The sequence below is a fragment of the Elephas maximus genome, chromosome 17 (assembly GCF_024166365.1).
Source record: "Elephas maximus indicus isolate mEleMax1 chromosome 17, mEleMax1 primary haplotype, whole genome shotgun sequence".
In the NCBI taxonomy this organism is placed as follows: Eukaryota; Metazoa; Chordata; class Mammalia; order Proboscidea; family Elephantidae; genus Elephas; species Elephas maximus.
The window spans coordinates 46,027,650-46,049,597 of record NC_064835.1 but is presented as its reverse complement, the minus strand read 5'-3'; the positions used below and the strand labels follow the sequence as shown (position 1 = coordinate 46,049,597).

General features: G+C 43.7%; 1 protein-coding gene and 1 gene segment (V, D, J or C); one reads left to right on the top strand and one right to left on the bottom strand.

Moving 5' to 3' along the window:
* Positions 1-7,388: 7,388 nt before the first annotated feature.
* LOC126060260 (immunoglobulin kappa variable 3-11-like) lies at positions 7,389-8,041 on the bottom strand. The segment is given in 2 exon segments: positions 7,389-7,747; positions 7,972-8,041. Coding segments are annotated over 2 exon segments (408 nt in total).
* An 8,225-nt stretch (positions 8,042-16,266) lies between these two features.
* On the top strand, positions 16,267-21,067 carry LOC126060433 (signal-regulatory protein beta-1-like). Of its 4 annotated transcripts, none has more exons than XM_049856601.1 (4): positions 16,267-16,484; positions 18,852-18,929; positions 19,708-19,728; positions 20,786-21,067. In XM_049856601.1, the coding sequence occupies exons 1-4, from the start codon at positions 16,272-16,274 to the stop codon at positions 20,828-20,830; spliced, it is 357 nt and encodes a 118-aa protein (XP_049712558.1). In that variant the 5' UTR covers positions 16,267-16,271; the 3' UTR covers positions 20,831-21,067. The 4 variants fall into 4 exon arrangements, with proteins under 4 accessions (XP_049712558.1, XP_049712556.1, XP_049712557.1 ...); XM_049856599.1 differs by having other exon boundaries at positions 18,852-19,095; XM_049856600.1 differs by lacking the exon at positions 19,708-19,728 and having other exon boundaries at positions 18,852-19,095.
* The last annotated feature ends 881 nt before the right edge of the window (positions 21,068-21,948 follow it).

The window sequence follows — 21,948 nt, the reverse complement described above, 5'->3', positions numbered from 1 at the left end:
TTCTTAAGCTAATTTCAAGGCTGGAGAGTTCCAGAATCACCTAGGGCATACACACCTGGAGTGCAATTCCTTGGAAGGTTGACTTTCAGACACAACTTCCCAAGGAAATCTTGCTTATTTTTTCCTGTCCATTTCCACAATGACCCTAGAGCCCTTTGATCAATTTCTAGGAGCTGTGGGAAGGATAGGTTCACTTTCTTTGCTTCACACTGACTTTGGGGTTATAGCCCTCCCCGCTTGGCTCTAGCACAACATAGGGTTCCTGAGGATTCCCCAGATGGGTAACTTCTGGGCCTGTCTTCCATTTCCCTGGATCTTACATACCCTAGAATTAACTCTTTAGTGTATGCAGTGACCTTAAAGTGTCCTTCAGGATAAAAAGTGGCTTTAGAGTTCAGACATTTTCTGGCCATGAATTTTTATCAACAAGTCAGTCAAAAGTTCTCCATTGTCATCTGTTCTTTCTTTCTTTTATATATTTCCAGCATTTTGTATTATTTCACCAGGATTGTAGATCTCAGGAAACTAGCCCAGCATTTATGGACCTTGAACCCATTTCAATTTTTTTTCCCTCATTTCAAATAGAAACTCTTCTTAAGAGAAGCTAATGTTTGTAGTTTTAGAGCTTCTTAGTTGATATTAGAGCTTCTAAGTTGACTACTTTGTCTTTTCTAGTCATTGGCTCTTGATTTACATTGGTTAGTTTCACAACGCACTGCCCTTGTACTTTGCTTCCGTATTCAATGATGGCTTTACATAGACCCTCCAGGCCAAGCCTGGCTGCTCATATTTTATAAATGGGGACTTTGCAATGTGAGCTGATCTTTATCAGGCAGGTGAAGGCAGCATGATGGTGTTATAGGCTCCTGTCCTCACTTTCCTTTTGCTCTGGGTGTCTGGTGAGAAATGAAAAGTACTTCAATCCCTTTAGAGAAGTTTCTTTGTAGAGCTGAAGAATGATTTTAGGGCGTAAGGGTGAATAATGGGTTAATAATGGGTTTAAAACGGTGTATTTTAATGTGCCTAGGAAAAAGTGTGTGTATGTATGTATAGTAATTGTCCTCTGTGATCGCTGGTGTCAGTGGGGACATCATGGTAACAATCTCCTGTCTCCTTGACTGTGTCTCCAGGAGGAAAGGTCCCCATCAGTACAAGTCCAGCCAGAGTGTTGGCAGCGTTTTAGCCTGGTACCGGCAGGAAGCAGCACAGGCTCCTAAGCTGCTTATCTCCTTTGCATCCCTCTAGGCACCTGAGATCCCTGACCGGCATCACGGCAGTGGGTCTGGGGCAGACTTCACTCTCACCATCATCAGGTGAGGCTGAGGCACGTTTTTGCTGTTAGCAACATTATAGCTTCCCTCTCACAGTGCTTCAACCTGGAACACAACCTCCTCCCAGGGCTGGAGGTCTGTGAGTCTTCACTGCACCAGCTGCTTCCTTTCTCCACAGTCCTGAACACGCACACTTCCTCTATGTGCCCCAGAAGTCTCATCTCCTAGACATGGAGTTTTCTCCCGAGTGATCTTCCTATTCAGATAGGCCTACATTTTGAACTGAGATATCAGATAAATGCTACAAGCCATCCAGGCCTGTCCACTTGTCCCAGTTAGAGACCATTGGTTTGACCTTCCTTCTCTCCCTGATTACACAGCATCTCTGGATTATGCTCATGTGTCTGACACTTTAGGTCCCAGTGGGCAGATCCTGCTGAGCAGGTGCCAGAATCTCTGCTGCCTCTGAGGAGATACAGTCTCCGTAGCTGTATGGCCAGTCAGAGTCTCATCTACACTGACTGGAAACACTACTTGTGTTGTCAGCATAAACCAGAGCAGGGAACTTCAGGTCTCGTTTACCACACTTCCTCTACACATGTTGTTGAGATGTTGAACAGGTTTGAGTAGCACTTGCAGGTTAATACAGACTCGAAAGAAAGCCTGGTGATCTACTTCTGAAAAATCAGCTCGTGAAAATCCTATGGATGACAACAGTCAGATCTTATTGTTCGTTGCATTGTCATGACTCAGGGCCTGACAAGATGGCAGCTAACAACAAGAAAGAACCATGATTTCCTTCAGTCACGAATTTAATCTTGAGTGCCCAAGGGATTAATTTAAAGAAAACTTGATTTGGGGCCAAGTCACTCCCAAGACACTCTGTCCCGCTGCCATTCAGAAAGCTGTCATTTCGGGGAGGGCCAGTGGCTGGTTTTTCAGAAGCTGCAGCAGGCAGAGAGTGGCCCTGTCAGCTGCCCAGCAGGACTAACTGGGGGAGGGTAGGCGTGCTTGTGCTGTTCTGACCACCAGGCTCGCCTGTGCCAGCCCACCTGAGACACCAAACATCTTGGGCGTGGGGGTGGGGAGTGAGAGCTGCAGGCTTCTCACTCATTCTGAAAACTAAGGCCCCCTCTCTCTCACCCCTTCCTCATTCTGAGTGAGATACCCCTGTCTACCCCATCCTCTGAGTGGCAGACTAATCCGTAAAGAAGAAGTAATGAAAAAGAACACGGAACAGCTGGCCCTTGTTTCTAGAGTGATAAGGTTAATGAGTTAGGGACTGGCCTTTGAAAGAATGAGTGCCACTGAGAGAAATGGAGAGAGGATAAAAGGGCAATAAATGAGAGCTTAGAGCAAGAAAACACCTTCATTGACATTGCCCAGGAAGGCTTGGCTAGAAAACAGAATCCATGGAAGGAAAAAGTAAGAGAGGAAGATTACCTTCCATGAGGGAAGTTTTAAACATGAAGGGCCCAGATTCAGTACTGGGTTAGGTCCAGGGCTGTGAGGGGTAATTGCAGAGAAAGGAAAGAGTCCAGGAAAATAAGGAATTAAAATAAGAATGTTCTAGTGTAAAGAAGGCACAAGGAAGACAGGACTAATCTTTCGGGGTATAAAACTCACTGGACCCTTCCCCAAATCAGTCATGTGAGCAATCCTTATAAAACAAGCAGGTTCCTGTGATATGAAAACTCCTGACAAAGCCTACAAGAGATTTTTAGAGCATTCTTTTTTCTATAATTTCCCACAAAAGGGGATCCGGAAAAAGCCACAACCCTTAAATTTCTCCTGGAACTTCCAAATACTCCAAGGAATTAGTCAGGAGATGTGGCCTTTGGGGCAGAGAGAGGAGGTGTGCATGTTCAGGGCTGAGCAGAAAGGAAGCAGCTGGTGTAGTGAAGACTCACGGACCTGTAGCCCTCCGGAGGAGGTTTGTGTTCGACGCCGAAGTACTATGGGAGGTAGGTTATTATTTCCCCAATTGCTACTTACTGAGAAAAAAAGGACTTATAGGAATTTTAAAAGTTGGGTTTAAAATAACAAACAAACAAAAATATACTGAAAGGTGTAGAAAATATAATTCATTCCATCAACTAATAGAAGGATACAGAATGACAGAAATGTTTTTCTTTCTAAAGGTAAGAATTTTAAGACTGTGTCTATATTTATACCTATTTCCATGAAGGGTAATCCAATTGAATGTGGAAATTATCGAACAATATTCATTCAAATGTGGCTACAGCAGTAAATTGGCAGGGAACTGCCAGAAATGCAAGTCAGATTCAGACAACAACGTGGAACAAGGGATATCATTGCTAATGTCAGAAGGAGACTGGCTAAAAGCAGATAATACCAGAAACTTACTTACATGTGTTTTGTTGACTATGCAAAGGCATTCAACTCTGTGGTTTGTAACACATTATGGATAACATTGCAAAGAATGGGAATTCCAGAACACGTAAACGTCTGCTTGGGGACCTGTACATAGGTCGACAGGCAGTCATTCAAAGAGAATAAAGAGGTGCTGCATGGTTTAAAGTCATAAAATGTGTGTGTCACAGTCGTATCCTTTCACCATACTTATTCAGTCTCTATGCTGAGCTAATAGTTTGAGAAGATGGATTATGTGAAGAAGAATGAGGAATCAGGATTGGAGGAAGACTCTTTAGCAACCTGCATGATGCAGATGACACAAGCTTGTTTGCTGAAAATGAAGAGGACTTGAAGCATTTACTGATTAAGATCAAGGACCGCAGCCTTCAGTATGAATTACACTTCAACAAAAAGAAAACAAAAATCTTCACAACTGGGACAATAAGTAACATCCTGATAAATAGACAAAACACTGAAATTCTCATGGATTTCACTGTCCTTGGATCCATAATCGATGCCCATGGAAGCAACATTCAAGAAATCAAAAGATGCATTGTACCAGGCAAATTGGCTACAAAAGACCTCACTAAAGTGTTAAAAACCACAGACGTCACTTCAAAGACTAAGATGCATGTGAACCAAGCCATGATGTTTTCAATCGCCTCCTATGCATGTGAAACTTGGGCAATGAATAAGGAAGACCAAAGATGAATTGATGCCTTTGAATTATTGTGTTGGCGAAGAATATTGAACATACAATGGGCTTCCAGAAGGAACAAATTTGTCGTGGAAGAGGTACAGCCAGAGTGATCTTTAGGAGGGAGAATGGCGAAACTTCGGCTCACATACCTTGAATATGTTATCTGGAGTGATCGGTCCCTGCAGAAGGACATCATGCCTGGTAAAGTAGAGGGTCAACAAAACAGAGGAAGACCCTCAATGAGATGGGCTGACTCAGTGGCTGCAACAGTGGGCTCAAGGATAACAAGAATTATGAGGATGGCCTAGGACTGGGCAGTGTTTCATTGTGTTGTTCATATGGTTGCTAAGAGTTGGAACTGACTGGACAGCACCTCACAACACAACAACAAAAATGAGCAACAGAGTGATGAGATTTTTTTTTTGCCAACTTAAAAAAGAGAAATGTAAAATGGTTAGTATAACTATTAATATTCAAGGTGAAAAAACTTTGATGAAGATCTAGTACTGTCAAATATTCAAAAGTATTCTTATCAGTCAGGGATTTTGATCGCAAACAAGAGAAACCAACCAAGTCTAAACTAAGCAGAAAATGAAACCATTACTGGGTGACATGAAGATTTGACTGAAAGTCTACAGAACACGGTATAGAAAATGCACATGAAACCAGCTGGCAAAAAGCACAGTTCATGATAAATCAGAGAAAGAAGTTGTATATGATCCCACCGCCACCACAGATGGACTGGCTCCACCACCACTGGACACCAGCGATGGAACATTGGATATTGGAAGCTTCTGCTACCATTCTGTTTGTAAACATTTTGACTCATAACAGTTTCAGTAAGTGCTCTTCAAGAATATATTTCCATTCCCAGAAAGTGTAATCAGCCAAAATCAAACCCATTACCATTGACTTGGTTCCCATTCCCAGCAACCACATGTGTTACAGAGCAGCCCTGAGCTCCATAGACTTTTCTGTGCTGTAACCTTCATGGAAGCAGACCACTAAGCCTTTCTTCTGGGGCCCCACTGGGTGGGTCCCAACTGCCAAGCTTTAGGATAGTAGCTGAACACGAACTGTCTGCACCACTCAGGCACCTTCAGCAATTATGGCAGGAAAACTAAAATATAACTATTGTCATCAGAGAATCCAAAAAAACCATATTTGGCATATTCAAATAGTACTGCCCTATTCAAAAAGTAAGAAACATGCAGTTTAGAAGTTTTTGAACCATAATCCTTTGATCTAAGAATTTCATCATTACACTCCGTGGTTCTTTGCTTAAATGTTTGTTTGGCACACCCTAACCTGAGCTCACGCCTGCTGATCTGAACCTCATAAACAGCTACGAAGTATAGAAACTGTTGAATCAGTGTGTGCTTTCTTGTGTACGTTCTCAACAGCAACAGCAAAAAACCGCAACCCTTTCCCATTGAGTCAATTCCAACACATAGTGACATATAGGACAGACTTAAACTGCCCCATAAAGTTTCTATGGTGCAGCCAGTAGATTCGAATTGCTAACCTTTTCATTAGCAATCATAGCTCTTAACCACTGTGCAACCAGTGTTCCCACAAACAAATTGAATTAAAAAAAAAAAAAAGCTATGAAATAGAGTTTCTTGGTGGATGGAATCTGAGCAACATCACACAAAGAGAAGCTGCAGGACGGGCACCACCCAGATGCTAGGCTCCTGCTCTTCTATGTTCCAGGTGAGACAAAACCTAGACAAAGAGTTTTCTCTCCAGAGTGATCCTCCTATTCAGATAGGTCTACAGTTTGAAAAGAGTTGTGAAATAATGTTACAAGTCACACAAGCCTTTCCACATTTCCCAGTTAGAGACCATTTTGGTTTGATTTCCTTTCTATCCCTGATGGCACAGTATCTCTGGATCACCCTCGGTTGCCTGTCATTTTAGTTTCTAGCGGGCAGACCCTGCTCACTAGGTGCCAGAATCTCTGTTGTCTCCCAGGAGAGAAAGTCTTCATTAGCTGCAGGGCCAGTCGGAGCCTCCTCTACACTGACTGGAAACACTACTGAGGCTGGCAACTGCATGAACCTGAGGACAGACCACAGGCCTCCTTTACCTCACTTCCTTTATCCATGTTGTGATGCTGAAGAGGTTTCAGCAGCACTTTCAGATTAATAGAGAATAGAGAGAAAGGCCTGGTGATCTACTTCTGAAAAATCAGCCAGGGAAAATCCTCTGGATGACACCAGTCAGATCTTATTGTTCTTTGGGTTGTCATGACTCCGGGGCTGACAAGATAGCAACTAACAACAAGAAGGAACCATGATTTCCTTCAGTCACGAAATTAATCTTGGGTGTCCAAGGAATTAATTTAAAGAGGAAGTAATGGAAAAGAACATGGAAAAGCTGGCCCCTGTTTCTAGAGCGATAGGGTTAATGACTTAGAGAGGGGCCTTTGAAAGAATGTGTGCCACTGAGAGAAACAGAGAGAGGAGAAACGGGGAGGAAAATGGGAGCTTAGAGCAAGAAAGCACCTTCATTGACATTGCCCAGGAAGGCTTGGCTAGAAAACAGAATCCATGGAAGGAAAAAGTAGGAGAGGAAGATTACCTCCTGTGAGGGAAGTTTTAAACATGAAGGGCCCAGATTCAGTACTGGGTTAGGTCCAGGGCTGTGAGCAGTAATTGAAGAGAAAGAAAAGAATCCAGGAAAATAAGGAATTAAAATGAGAATATTCTAGAGTAAAGAAGGCACAAGGAAGATAGGACTAATCTTTCAGGGTATAAAACTCACTGGACCCTTCCCCAAATCAGTCATGTGATCTATCCTTGTAAAACAAGCAGGTTCCTGTGATATGAAAACTCCTGACAAAGCCTACAAGAGATTTTTAGAGCATTCTTTTTCTACAATTTCCCACAAAAGGGGATCCAGAAGAAGAAGCCACATCCCTTTGTTTTCTCATGGAGCTTTCAAATACTCCAAGGAATTAGTTAGGAGATGCGGTCTTTGGGGCAGAGAGAGGAAGCCTGCAAGTTCAGGGCTGAGCAGAAAGGAAGCAACTGGTGCAGTCAAGACTCACTGGCCTGTAGCCCTCGGGGGGAGGTTTGTGTTCCAGGCTGAAGCACGGTGGGAGGTACGTTATTATATTGCTGACAATAATAACCTGCGGCAGCATCAGCCTGGAAGTTGCTGATGGTGAGAGTGAAGCCTGTCCCAGAGCCTCTGCCACTGAACCGGTCAGGGACCCCACATCCCCGTTTCGATGCATCGTAGATGAGGAGCTTAGGAGCCTGTCCTGGTTTCTGCTGGTACCAGGCTAAGTAGCTGCTCACCCTCTGGCTGGCCTTGCAGTTGATGGTGACCGTTTCTCCTTGAGACTTAGCCAGAGAGGCTGGAGACTGGGTCAGCACAATGTCCCCAGTGGCACCTGCAATCAGAGTGGACACTTACCATGTACACATTTATAGACACACTTTTCCAAACATACATTAAAATATACCATTTATACCACAACATTTGGTGATATTACATATCAGCAAGTAATTGGTTCCATTTTACAAACAACTGTCATTTCCCACTATATGTTAAAATCATTTTCCTACCCTAGAAAGATGCTACTCTGGAGACATGAAAACACTTTTAATTTCTCACCAGAGGCCCAGAGCAACAGGGACATGAGGACCAGAGTGTGTGGCACCATCTTGCTGCCCCTGCCTGCCTGATGCAGATCAGCTCCCATAGGAAAGGCTCTGTTTATAGTCTCTAAGCAGCCAGCCTGGTGTTGGAGGGGCCTATGCAAAGCAGTCAGTGAATTGAAACAAATTACATGGGCAATAGGTTGTGAAACTAGCCAGTGTACTTCAAGAGCCAAATATATGACATAAACTGTAATTTTATGTCTAGAAAAGACAAAGCAGGATCATAGAAGCTCTGATATCTCTCAAAAAAAAAAAAAGAAAAAGAAAACTTGCAGTCCAGTGGATTCCAACTCCTGACAACCACATGTGTTACACAGTAGAGCTGCTCCATAGGGTTTTCTTGCCTCCATTCTTTACAGAAGCAGGCTGACAGACTTTTCTTCCAGGGCACCACTGGGTGTGTTCAAACTCCAAACCTTTAATTTAGCAGCCCGTCACAACTGCTTGAAACACCTGTAATGTAATGAATACCTTCTATTTTAATATTAAAACAATTTTTAATGGGTTCAGGTTCCATAAATGGTGGACTAGTTCCCTCCAATCGATGGTTTTGTGAAACAATAAAAAATGCTGGAAAAGAATAACAAGGAAAGGGAAGAATATGGGAAATATTTGCCTCAAAGTTTGATAAAAATTTATAGCTAGAAAATGTCTGAGCTCTGAAGTTGCTTACATCCTGAAGGATACCTAAAAGACACTGCAAGCACTTAAGATTGGATTCCAAGGCTATGAAAGGGCCAGAGAAACAGAAAAATGGCCCCAAAATTACTGGTATTGAAAGTCCTTAAGAAGCCTATATTGAGCGAAAGTCCAGGAGGGCTCAGATTACAAAGGAAGTGTGAACCAAAGAGAAACTGGGACCTATTATGCCCACAGTGGGAAGGACCCGATAAGATGGCTCTAGAATCATTTGTGGAAACGGAGAGGAAAAAACAAGCAGGATTTCCTTGTAAAGTTGTGATAGAATGCCAACTCTTCAAAGAGTTTCATTCCAGGTATGGATGGCCTCTGTGGGCCTGGGACTCTTCAGCCTTGAAGGTGAGACTTCATTTCTCTTACTTTGGATATATTACCAAGAAGGACCAGTCCCTGCAGGAGATCATGAGTCATAAAGTAGAGGGTCAACGAAAAAAGAGCAAGAGCCTCAAAGAAATGGGTTGACACAGTGGCTGCAACATTGGGCTCAAACATAGCAAAGGCTGTGAGAACGGCTCAGGACCAGGGGGTGTTTCAGTTTGTTGTACACAGAGGGTCACTATCAGTCGGACCCAATGTGATGATGCAGAACAACAACATGATATGAATACGAATGTGATGCAACAGAAAGAGAACAACAGGAGCTCTGTTCATACTTCACCTTTGGCCATTATATGAGTTTATTCAAAGAAACAAATGACAAACTTAATTTTGTATGCAAGGTAAGGAAGTAAAAAATGAAGACACTTCAGATCTGAAGAAGTTGAATTTCTACAAATTAGAAATTGAGTTACCAAAATTTTAAAGCTCAGTGAAGACAGACGTCCACTTGTAGGCTGGATGGAATAACAAGGACAAGATTTACCATCACGCATGAAAAAATCAAAAAATAATTAACCAATTAAAAATTATATTTAACAGTTAATGTGCTCAGCTCCTGGTCCAAAAACAGTAGCATCAAAACTAAATAAAATAAAAACCTGACGACCTACTTCTGAGAAATAAATCATTGAAAATCACTGAAAATCACACCATTGACACACATGGGGTCACCGTGAGTCAGAATCAAGTCAAAGGCAATGGCTTTTCATCTCACAGAAGTGCATTGCTAGGCCTTTCTTCCAAGGCCCCACGGTTGGATTCGAACTGGTAACCTTTCAGTAGTAGTCAAGCACAAAACATTAGCTCCACATCACTAGTTAAATCTTCATTTGGGGAAGATAATCCAAGACCATAGGTGCCCATCACTACCGTATTCAAAGAGTAAGTCAGAAAAGAGCACCTACAAGATTTTTTACCACAACCTGTGCTCTGAGTCTTTCACCATCAAACTCCCTGGGTCTTGCTGTAAATGTCCCCTCACCACCACCCCACCCTGGGCTCAGCCCTGCTGACCTGAGCCTCATAAATGGAGCCTTTTCTGGAGAGTGGAACCTGAACAACATCACAGGAGAGAGAAGCTGCAGGATGGTGACACCATCCAGAACCTCAGGCTCCTGCTCTGCTCTGTTCTAGAGAAGAGGATATTTGCAAACCTAGAGATGGAGTTTTCTCTTCAGAGTAATCCTTCCATTCAGAGCTACAATTTTAAAATGAGATATGAAATAAATGCTACCAGCAACACGGGCCTGTCCGCCTGTCGCAGATAGAGATTATTTTGGTTTGGTTGTTTCTTGGATCCCTGATTGCACAGCATCTCTGCATCATCCCATGTGCCTGTCATTGCAGGTTCCTGCCAGCAGACGGCGATGACACAGTCTCCAGAATCCCCTGGGTGTCTCCCTGGGAGAGAGTCCCCAGCAGCTGAAGGGCCATAATTCACATTATTTGAACTCATTGTATTTTACTGAGAGTTGTTATAGGCCATAACATGGTCTACCTTAGCAAGTGTTTTAAAAGAAAAGTGTCTCCTGCTGTTGTTTGGAGAGTGTTTCCTAAGTGTCAGTTATGTCAGGATAGTTGATAGCCTTGTTCAGTCTCCTACATCCTAACTGGCCGCACTACATCCTGAACCTGCTACAGAGCCTTTACTACGCTGAGGCCCTCTCAACATTGGCCGACTCCATGTACCTGGTGTATGGGCCACACCAGTATACCTGGGGGTGGAATGAAGGTCCAGAAATCAAAGAGGCCTACCAGGTGCTTCGTTCCTTTAAGAAAAAAGGCACACGGTAAAGATGCTGAGGTAGAATGTATATTCCCCCTTACACCTTGTCTATAGGGCACATGACATTTATAGTGGGGACAGTGTTTCTTGTCATTTTGTGCCAGCTATAGAAGACAGTTCTCAGAAATAAAAGCTTAAGTTCACCTTCAACGGGGGGACATCAGCCATCAGACCTCAGCCAACATGTTGCCTGGCAACTCACGAAGAGCCTCCAGGTCGTTTTCAGACCCCCGAGCTCATCTTGACATGATCCCTGGATTCGTGCTCTCCTGAACCAGTTACCATGTTGTCAGCTGAGACTCCTGGTGACCCCGTGTGTGTAAGAGTAGAACTGGGCTCCATAGGATTTTCAATGCTGACTGGTCTGAAGCAGGCCAACTTGCCCTTCTCCTGATAAGCCTCTTGGAGACTCAAACTTCCAGCCTTTTGCTTAGCAGCCAAGTGTTTGAACTGCTTGCACCACCCAGGGACCCCTGAGCTCTAGTTTAATAACCTGCTGCTGTTGAGTCAATTCCGAGTCATAGAAACCTTTTTGGACAGAGTAGAGCTGCCCCATAGGGTTTCTTTATGGAAGCAGGTGCTCTAGTTAACCCACTGCCCTTGGGTTGATTCTGACTCATAGCAGCCCTCTAGGACAGAGTTGAAGTGCTCCATAGAGTTTCCAAGGCTGTAAATTTTTAACAGAAGAGGACTGCCCCATCTTTCTCCTGCAAAGCAGATGGTGGATTCAAACCAAAGACCTTTTGGTTACCATCAAGCACTTTAACCACTGCAAAACCAGGGCTCCTTGTTAGGTGGGCCAAACATTGGAGAGTGTAGATTCTGTACTTCTTTTGTATTTAGGAAACCCTGGTGGCGTAGTGGTTAAGAGTTCGGCTGCTAACCCAAAGGTTGGCAGTTTGAATCCACCAGGCTCTCGTTGGAAACCTTAGGGGGTCACTATAAGTCCCATTCTACTCTACCACAAGTTTGGGTTTTGGTTTTTGGTCCTAAGTCAACAGCACACTAGGGGGCAGTCAGGTCAAATTCTTGACATGTTTCTCCTGTTTCAGCTTTTAGTCCAAAATGTTTTCTGTGTTTGCCTGAATCGTTAAAGTGTAACTGTTATAAAACCAAGAAAACCAAACCAAACTCACTGCCATTGAGTCAAATTCTTCCTCTCTCTCTTTCTCTCTCTGTCTCCCTTTTCCTCTCCGCCTCTCTCTGTTTGCCTGCAAATATTAATCTCAGGCAACTTTCCTAAGAGGTTTTCCACTATCTTTTTTTCTCTGCAAATTCTGAGGGTAGAGGAGCTACTGTTACCACCAATATTAACTGTATAGTTTGAATCCAAGGTAAATCAGTTTTACTGAAATTTGTAACTTTAGTTCTAGGTCAGAAACAGAGGCTATTGTTCTTTTGCTACTCCGAAATATTACTGACAAGCAAATATTTGCTATACGTTTTTTCATGTAATCAACAAGTCTTGTCCTTTAAAAATGAAAATAATTAAAAAAAAAAACCAAACCCATTATTTTCATGGTGCTTCCAAATAATGGTTACCCCATGTGAGTCACAGCAGAAGTGAGCTCCACAGGGTTTTCTTCGCTGTAATCTTTATGGAAACTGAGTTCCTGGCCTTTCTTTGTTGGCATCGTTGGGGGGGTTTGAGTCACCAATCTTTGGATTAGTGGGTGAGTGCAAACTGTGTGTGCCACCCAGGGACTACTTGAATCTTTACTTTGCCTTAAATAAATACTGCTGGTGCATTGTGGGATACACGATGAAGATTAATTCTCATAATTAGTTTCAAATTTCACCCAGGGCTGCCAAGATATTCGCCTATGAGAGAACCAAATAAGGAGGTTCCTAATTTCCAAGGAAAAGAGTATGAAAGAGGAGTGAGATCTGCCCAAGTAAGTTTCTATCTAGTTCTTATAGCCTCTAAATTTCTGTTCAACTTTCTGGTTTTATCCCCTGACTATTCTAGGGAGCTCAAATTGGTTTGATTTGGTTTCATTTTATCTTAATGTATTATTTCATTCTATGCTATTTAATTCAATTCGATTTGATTCAAATTGATTTGATTATATTTGATTTATTACTGACCCTCCATTCTCCCCTTGGCCTAAGAGCTGTTGTAGAGGAGTCAATATACAAATTTCTAGAACTACTCTGAGTCATCTAGTGCTGCTATAACAGAAATACCACAGGTAGATGACTTTAACAAAGAGAAGTTTATTCTCTCACAGGCTAGTAGGTTTCGTGTCCAAACTCAGGGTTTCGGCTCCAGGAGAAGGCTTTTTCTCTCTATTGGCTGTGGAGGAAGAGTCCTTTTCATCAATCTTCCCCTGGTGTAGGAGCTTCTCAGGCTGAGGGACCCAAGGTCCAAAGGAAGCACTCTTGCTTTGTGCTCTGCGGTCAGCAACTCTCTGCTTGCTTCCCTTTCCTTTTATCTCTTGAGAGATAAAAGGTGGTTCATGCCACACCCCGGGGAAACTCCCTTTACCTTGAATCAGGGGGGTGATCAGAGTAAAGGTGGTGTTGAAGGAGACAAAATACATTTTCTGTAGTGTTTTAGTATGAAAATAAGAGAATATATTTTCTACTTTAGCTGCATAAGCTGTGATTAAAATCTTTAGTCTTTGAAAATGTCGATTATTTACTCTGAGATCTATCTCATGATTGTTCCATTGTAGAAAAACAAATTCCATTGTAGAAAAACAAGGCAATCAAGATCTTTGTTGTTGATTAAACCATGTTTCTCTCCGAGGTGAGAAAAACAATGAGCAATACCATCAGGACCAGAGATAATTGATCAAAACCCGGACCCATCCAGTGACCGAAACCAAGATGGCGGAAAGAGGCCTGCAAGATGCCAACAACAAGTCACTTGTTCATTACGTCCCCCTCAAAGAAGAACCAACATTCCTGGGAATTGCTAAACCCTGACCCTCTCCCTATAAAACCCTTTTGTGGCCCTCTTTTTTTTTGAGGGGGGGCAGACAGAATCTGGGGGAAAGTTTGCCCCCTCTGTCTCTTAAACAGGGTGTTCAGTAAAGCCCTCTCGCTGCTTACCTCCTCCTGTCTCACTATTCGCTTGAGGCAAGGGGCTGGAATCTACAAATTAAGGTAACAAATTCTGGCCCCCAAAGTGGGGCACTTTGTCCCTTGAGAGGTGGTGGCCCTGGGAGGGGCTAGGACCGGCCAATTAACCCTTAAGTGGCCGCTGAGGTTTTTTTTTTTTTTTTTTTTTTTTAACCTCAGAAGGGAAACATTGCAGGGTCCTTATTCTCACAGTGACACTGCGGGTCCCTATCCGCGCAGAAACAAGGTAAGCAGGGTACAAGATTGGCTAAGGAAAAACTCCTGGGGCGAGTCTGCGAATCCTCTCCATGTTGTGCTCAGGGCCAGGGCAGATAGAGCAAGCCCAGAGGGGGCTTAGACTCTTGGTTTCTGAAGCCAGTGCTGTTTCCGATGAATGACCCTGTGAGTAGGTTTGTATAAGGGACTCTTGGTGGCTCTAGAGTCTTGGTTTTAGTTTTTTGGGTTTGTGAATGAGGCTGTCAAGATTACCTCTCTCATTCTAGGGATTGCCTGGGAGGTTGAGATTGCCGAGGGTGAATGTGAGGCCGGCCAAGTAGTTGGTGCATGTGTGTATGCGTATGTGTGTATGCAAAGGTGTGAATGTGGGAACTTCACTTGAACTTGACTGATGGAGAGTGTCCAACTGAGGCATGCGAGGTGCTACACCGTCTCCGTCGCTGTGTCAGCCCCTATCTGTATACAACCTGTTCCCAAATCCGTGAATATTTTTGGTCCCAGTTTTCAGAGCGTGACGACTGGTTTCATAAATTTTCAGTAGCACATCAAGCTCAGGTGTTGTTGGAAAACCGTCTCAGTGAGAATTGGGGACCAAAAATCAGCATCAGGGGCATTTTAACTGAAATTAAGGTGATAACAGCAGAGGTTGAATTTCAAGTAGATTGGGCCGCAGATTGCATTCAAGCAGAAAGGAGAAGGGCCCAGCCTTCCATCACAGTTGAGAAACTAGACCGGGGACCAGGGATGGGAGGGGGATCCTCCATACTGGTAGAGCCCCCCTTGGCATGCGTTTTGACCAGTTCCGGGTGCTATAGCTACGCCCCAATGACTAAAAAGATGATTTTTCTATGCAATAGTGTTTGACCACAAGATAAATTGGCAAGTCAGGAAGCTTTGCCTAGGTTTGGGTCATTCAACTTTAATACAATTTTTCAGTTGGACCTGTTTTTTAGAAAAGAAAAGAAATGGGGCGAAGTCCGCTAGGTTCAAGCTTTTATGTCATTATATAAGAATATGCACCCTTCTAACCAAGTTCTTTTTCAAGGCAAAGAGAAGCCAAAAGTAGTTTGTGATTCTTCCCGTGAGGACCCCTTGCTGGAGGGATGGGCTCTGGTTTCACCTTATGGTGGCGGTGATGCCGCTGTTGGAGGAGGACAGTGTCGGAGGAGGAGAACGCACACTTCCCCACCAGGGCCAGAACCAGACTCTAGTACTAGGCCATCAAAGGGAGCAGAAAGGGGAGACACGGAGGAGATGGGCGGTGGAGACACAGCTTCAGGTATGGTATCCCATTCTCGTACCTGGCAGGGTACAGTTTTCGGTGAGGGAGCCCCGAACACCAAGCAGGGCGTTATCCCCTTCCAGAGGCACCAGCGGGGGTGGATGAAGCAGGCCGTCCCTGGAGGCCGATACTGGGATAGACTCCATTTTCCACCTCTGACTTATATAGTTGGAAAAATCACACCCGCCGTATCGGAGTGACCCTAATCGCATGACTGAACTTTTTCTTTCTGTGTTCTCAACTCGCTGCCCCACTTGGGCAGATACACAAACTTTACTAACTACCCTCCTTACTGTAGAAGAGCGTCGGATGGTGTTAGAACAGGCACAAGAGAAGGCAGATACACTACATGATTTAGACCCCACTTTTTTTTTAATGAATCAAGGCCCCAGGTGTGGAAGCTGTCCCTACCCCAGATCCGGGACGGGATCACAATAGCGCTGATGGGCGGGGTCGGCTTCAACTATATCAGAATTGTCTCACTGTGGGTTTAAAGGTTGGGGTCCCTAAACCGAAGAGTTTGCAAAAATTAAGAGAAATAATACAAGGAGAAAAAGAGGACCCTTCCACCTTTTTGGAGAGGGTGACAAATGCTTTCCGGCAATATCCGGATGTAGACCCTGAGACCCCCCCAAATTCCGTACTTCTGAATACGACTTTCATTACCCAAAGTGCCCCAGACATACGTAAAAAGTTACAGAAGCTAGAAGGAGGTTTGGGCGTGCCTATGGGACAGCTGCTGGAAATTGCTTTTAAATTATATAATAACGGAGACTAGGCAGCCGAACAAAAAGAAAAACAGAAAATGAAACAGAAGGCTGCTTTACTCACTGCTGCACTGTCACCTCCGAATTCTGAGAAAGAGAAGGGGCCTAGGAAGTGGTTAAGGCCAGAGCATAGACCAAGACCCTCTTTGGGGTCAGGCCGGTGTGCATATTGCAAAAAGCGTGGAATAGCCCAAAGAAACCGGTGTAGCCAGCCACCTTGCAGGCTTACCAGGAAGGACCATCCCCTGCAGGTGAGTCGGAGGGAGGAAGCCAGGACCAATATCGCCATTGGCCATCTCCCTCCCTGAGCCCCGGGTGACCCTTAAGGTGGGAGGAAGTCCCATAGACTTTATCTTGGAAACTGGAGCAAGCCTTTGAAAAAAATTAAATGTAAGTTAATGACGGCCCCAGCGTTGGGACTGCCTGATTTACAAAAGCCTTTTGAACTGTTTTGTGCATAAGAGGAAGGGGATTGCTGTGGGAGTTCTGAGTGACCTTGGGCCCAGCCCAGCACCCTGTGGCATATTTCTCAAAGCAATTGGACACTGTGGCTAAGGGATGGCCACCCTGTTTACAGGCGGTGGCTGCAACCTGCTCCTGGAAGCTGAAAAGTTCATACTTGGCCAAAAGCTGACTGTAAATACCCCCCACACAGTTCTTCCTCTTTTAGAACAAAAAAGGAGGGTTCTGGCTTACAGCCGTCCGCATGGGACAGTACTAGGCCATCCTATTAGATAACCCTAATGTTGTTTTAAAACCTGTCTCCTCCCTGAACCCTGCTACCTTGCTGCCAGTATCTGAGGACCCCCCCAATTCCCGACCGTGTAGAGGCCACAGAAGAAGTCTATTCAAGTAAGTCTGACCTGTCTGATGTCGCACCACAGGATTCTGAATTTCAAATATTCACAGATGGAAGTAGCTTCATGCATGAAGGACATCGAGCGGCAAGATATGCAGTGGTAACCCTGACAAATATCTTGGAGGCTGACCCCTTGACATAGGGAACTTCAGCCCAAAAAGCTGAGCTCGTAGCTCTCAGCTGGACTTTCCGTCTGGGAAAAGGGAAGCGAGTGACCATTTACACAGACAGCAGGTACGCTCATTTAGTTTTACATTCCCACAGAGCCTTATAGAAAGAGAGAAGACTCCTGACAGCTGCTAATGAAGAAATAAAAAATGTGTCTGAGATCCTAGAGCTTTTAAAAGCTGTTCACTATCCCCTTCAGGTGGCACTGGTATATTGGCATCAAAAGGGCCAATCCTTTGAGGCCATTGGAAATTGAAAAGCTGACATAGAAGCAAAAAGGGCTACCTTACAAGAATAGAGAAAGGCAGGAAAACAGTTAGCCCTGATTCCCCATTTAAACCCCAATGAATTCTCCAACCCAACATATAATCCCCATGATTTAGATAGAGCAAAAGAGTGGGGGTCTCAGTCTTCACCACGTTCTAGTTTGCTGACTAATTTTGAAGAATAAATATTGTTACCAGAAGACCAAGTGTACAATATAATATAATATCAACTCCACATGAAAGCACACAGTGTGGAAGAGACGCAAGTCTCGAATGGATTCAACAAATTGTTGGGGGACCAAAGATTCTTAAGACAGTATGTGAGGTCACTAAAAGATGTCCGTTATGTGCTAAAAACAATCCAAAGATGGCACCCCACCCAGTAGAGCCAAGAATCCAGCACTGAGGAATGAACATGGGAGAAAATTGGCAAATAGATTTTACAGTAATGCCTCGAGCACCTGGAAACTTCTGATATTTACTGGTTTTTGTAGACACATACTCTGGGTGGGTAGAGGCTTTTCCTTGCCAGACTGAACAAGCTCAAGAAGTGACTAAGGCATTACTCAAAGAGATTATTTCCCGATTTGGTTTGCCACTCTCAATTCAGAGCGACAATGGGGGAACCTTTGTGGCCCAGGTAAATCAAGAACTTAATAAGGCCTTAGACATCACCTGGAAACTGCACTCAGCATAGAGACCGCAATCTGCTGGAAAGATTGAAAAGATGAACCATACTTTGAAAAAGACTCTAGTTAAAGTTTGCCAAGAAACCCACTCCACTCGGTTACAAGTATTACCAATTGCCCTACTTCGGATTCGGGTGGCCCCTCGAAGTGAACTTAAGTTGAGTCCTTATGAACTTATATATGGGAGACCATTCCTAAAAGGGTCAACTTTCCACACCTCTGTCATGACAGAAGTTGAAAAGAGAGATTGGTCCGGTCCTTAGGAGCAGTTATAAGTACCATTAACAAATATGCCTCTTCCCGTTTGTCTTCCCCCTCTAATGTGCCTCTTCATAGGTTCAAGCCAGGGGATCGGGTCCTGTTAAAGGTTTAGAAAAATTAACATCTAGAAGATCAACTGGCCCCCATCTGGTTGGGACCATATGAAGTCCTCCTGACTACTCATTCCTCTCCGAAACTGGCTGGAGTAAATGCATAGGTGCATCATACTAGAGTGAAAGAGGCCCCGCCTCCTCCAGAAGAACCTAGCAGAAGGACTGAAGAATCCTCATATGCCTGCACCCCAGTTCAAGGCCTAAAATATCACTTCTCAAAGATTTACACATGACTTAAATCCTTATTCCTTTTCTATTCCAGGTCGGGCCTACCTCGACCAGAGAAGAGTCAAGCCAGGCTCCTACAATTCTCCAGTCAGGAAGCACCTTGACTTTACAAGTAGGAGACACCCTGACTCTCCCTTGTGTTATTTCAACTTTAACTCCTTTAGGTCCTATTAAGTGGATTCGGGAATCTTCAGATGAAGGGCAATCTATAGTTTGGGGAGCTACTGGGGATTTTCTTCAAGCTTCCCCCATGACAGACATTACTCAGTCTAAAAATGGTAATTTTTCTATTATTATCCAGAATGTTAGTCTATCTGATACAAGTACATATTCCTGTGTGAAATACAGGAAAGGATTTCCTATGGATGTCAAAATCAGCTGGGGGTAGGGGACTCATGTGATTATTATTGGGAAAAAAGAATCATCTCACCTTCCAGATGGCTGGAACTGGTCATCTAATGGTCTATTTACCACATCCCAAGCTGTGCCTAAGGGAGGGAATCTCAGGGATTGCTGGGTGTGCCACCATTGGCCATGATCTGGTGCACCCCTAAGTTCTATGGCTGCCCCGGTTTTCGGCTATGATAAAATTATGTCTGGGGGTGTATTAACACAGCATGCTCCCTGAGCACCTATAAGGGCAAGATTAGTGCAATATCCTTTTTCCATCCCTTGTTTATCCTGTCGCATCTGAAATGTATAGCATGGTGAAATAGGGAATTGGGAATTAAAGTCCCAAGTACCCTGAGTATGAATAGATCAGGAAATTTTCAGGGATTTCCAGCTTCTCTCTTCATTCAGTGACTCTCTTGTCAACCCTTATTTGTTACATTTTAATTCAAGTCTTCCAAATGTCCCTAATAATGATTTGTCCTTATTTGCCCCTCCAGGTTATACTTTTCTATGTGGAGGTAAGCCATACCTCAATAGTGAGTTGCCCAATTCAGGTAATTCACCCTGGACTTTGGCCATCCAATGCTTAAATGGAATCCACTTTGTGGGTCAATGCACCATAGGGTTCCTAGTCTTTCCCACCCAAGTCCATTCTACCATCATCATTCCACATCCATCAAGAAAAAAAGCATGATATTTTCTCCGTAGATCCCGTTACGTTAGAAACTAAGAATAACAGATATAATTCGGTGTTAAAAAAAAATGGTTTTGGTTGGTGGTATCTGAATTCCCTGGTTGAAGTGGTCTTAGACAACAGAATTGCGTTGGAATTCTTATTGGCAGAATCAAGGGGCATTTGCACCATAATTAATAAGACTTGTTGTACCTGGGTTAACACTTTGGAGGAAGTGAACATCAAATTAAAAGCAATCCACAAAGTTGCTGAATGGACAAATCCCATAGCACGGCCCAGTGGACTGTAGGATTGGATCTCGAATCTATTCCCATCCATAGAATCTTGGTTAGTCCCTCTTGTCACCTTGAGAATTATAATTTTAATGGTGTGTATTTGTGTTCCCTGTTTTCTAAAAATCTGGGCCAAAGGAACTGAGACCACCTTAAAAGCAAGAAATACATTTGCCCTAAATGGCCGAGGAAATTTTCCAGTCAACCAAGGGGATGTTCACCATCTGATTCCATTAAACACTATTGCCTTTTATATTAACTCTACTTCTAACACGCACCCTAAATAAACATTCCCTGACTTCATGCCCCTCTTCAGTAGGAAACAGATTGAGCGGCGCTCCATTTCCCAAGATTGAGAAAGCTTCTGAAAAAGGGGGGATTGAAGTAGAGAAAATACATTCTCTGTAGTGTTTTAGTATTAAAATAAGAGAGAATATATTTTCCAGTTTAGCTGTATAAGCTGTGAGTAAAATCTCTAGTCTTTAAAAAGTCAACTATTTGCTCTGGAATCTGTCTCACGATTGTACCATTGTAGAAAAACAAATTCCATTGTAGAAAAACGAGGTAATCAAGATTTTTGTTGTTGATTAAATCATGCTTCTCTCCGAGGTGACAAAAACAATGAGTGATACCATCAGGACCCGAGATAATTGAACAAAACCCAGACCCATCCAGTGACCGAAACCAGGATGGAATAATGAGGACTTGAGGACGTCAACAATAAGTCATTTCGTCATTACGTCCCTCTCAAAGAAGAATCAACATGCCTGGGAGTTTCTAAACGCTGACCCTCTCCCTATAAAACCCTTCTGTAGCCCTCTTGGGGCAGACAGAATCTGGGGGCAACTTTGCCCCCTCTGTCTCTTGAACACGGTGTTCAATAAAACCCTCTTTTGGCTTACCTCCCCCTGTCTCACTATTGGCTTTCGGCAGCTGGCTCAAATCCGCAATTTGCGGTAACAGGTGGAGGCTGCGGATGTTGCAGTTTATTACTGCCAGCAAAGTATACAGCTTCCTCCTGCAGTGATACAGCCGTGCAAGCAAACCTCTCTGCTTGGGGTGGCCCAGCTTCCTAAATGTGTTGCCTGAGTGATGAGCCGTCCCAGCAGACCTCTGAGGCTGCTAAGAGGAAGACTTTAGAGACCTCAGGGGAATGGGTTGCAGCTGAGGACTCTGGGCCATGAGTGCCTCTGTTTCACCTCAGACACTGCTTGTTTGTGGCCAGTCAGCTGCACAAGGCTTGACATGGCAGAGAAAGCAGGAAGGATGGGGGAGGTCCAAGTGCCTCTGAGCAACTAGACCAGATGTCAGGAGAGCTGACTAAGAGCTTATCCTAATCCTCCTGCCTCCATACATTTGTCAGTTAAATTTAATCAGCATGACAGGCAGGCATTTGACACAGACAGTGGCAACACAAGTGGAATACATCTGGAGGTTAAGTAAGCTTTTTGTATATTTCATCAGGATAATATTTGGTGATATTTAGCAATTAGTATTTTCCCACTTTCCCAAACCCCTGCTTCTCAATTTACCACTTACGGTTCACCTGGAATTAAGATAGTTGAAATATCATTCTATATTAGATGTCCTCAGGGGAAGTGTGGCTGAGAAGAATTCGTGAAGATGCTGGTTTTTGAGCTTCCAGAAAGTCTTTTGTAAATGTATAGCAGACACAAGATGCTAATTCCGCAACCATTGAATTTCCCCAAACTTCGTATTGAGAAAAATGATTTCAAGGAATTTTATAAGTTGGGTTTTAAAAATAAAAAGCA

Coding starts and splice junctions, on each gene's coding strand:
- LOC126060433 (XM_049856598.1), top strand. CDS start 16,272: ATGAAACAGAAGGCTGCTTTACTCACTGCTGCACTGTCACCTCCGAAT. Junction 16,485..18,851: donor GGAAGGACCATCCCCTGCAG/GTGAGTCGGAGG, acceptor TTTCTATTCCAG/GTCGGGCCTACCTCGACCAG.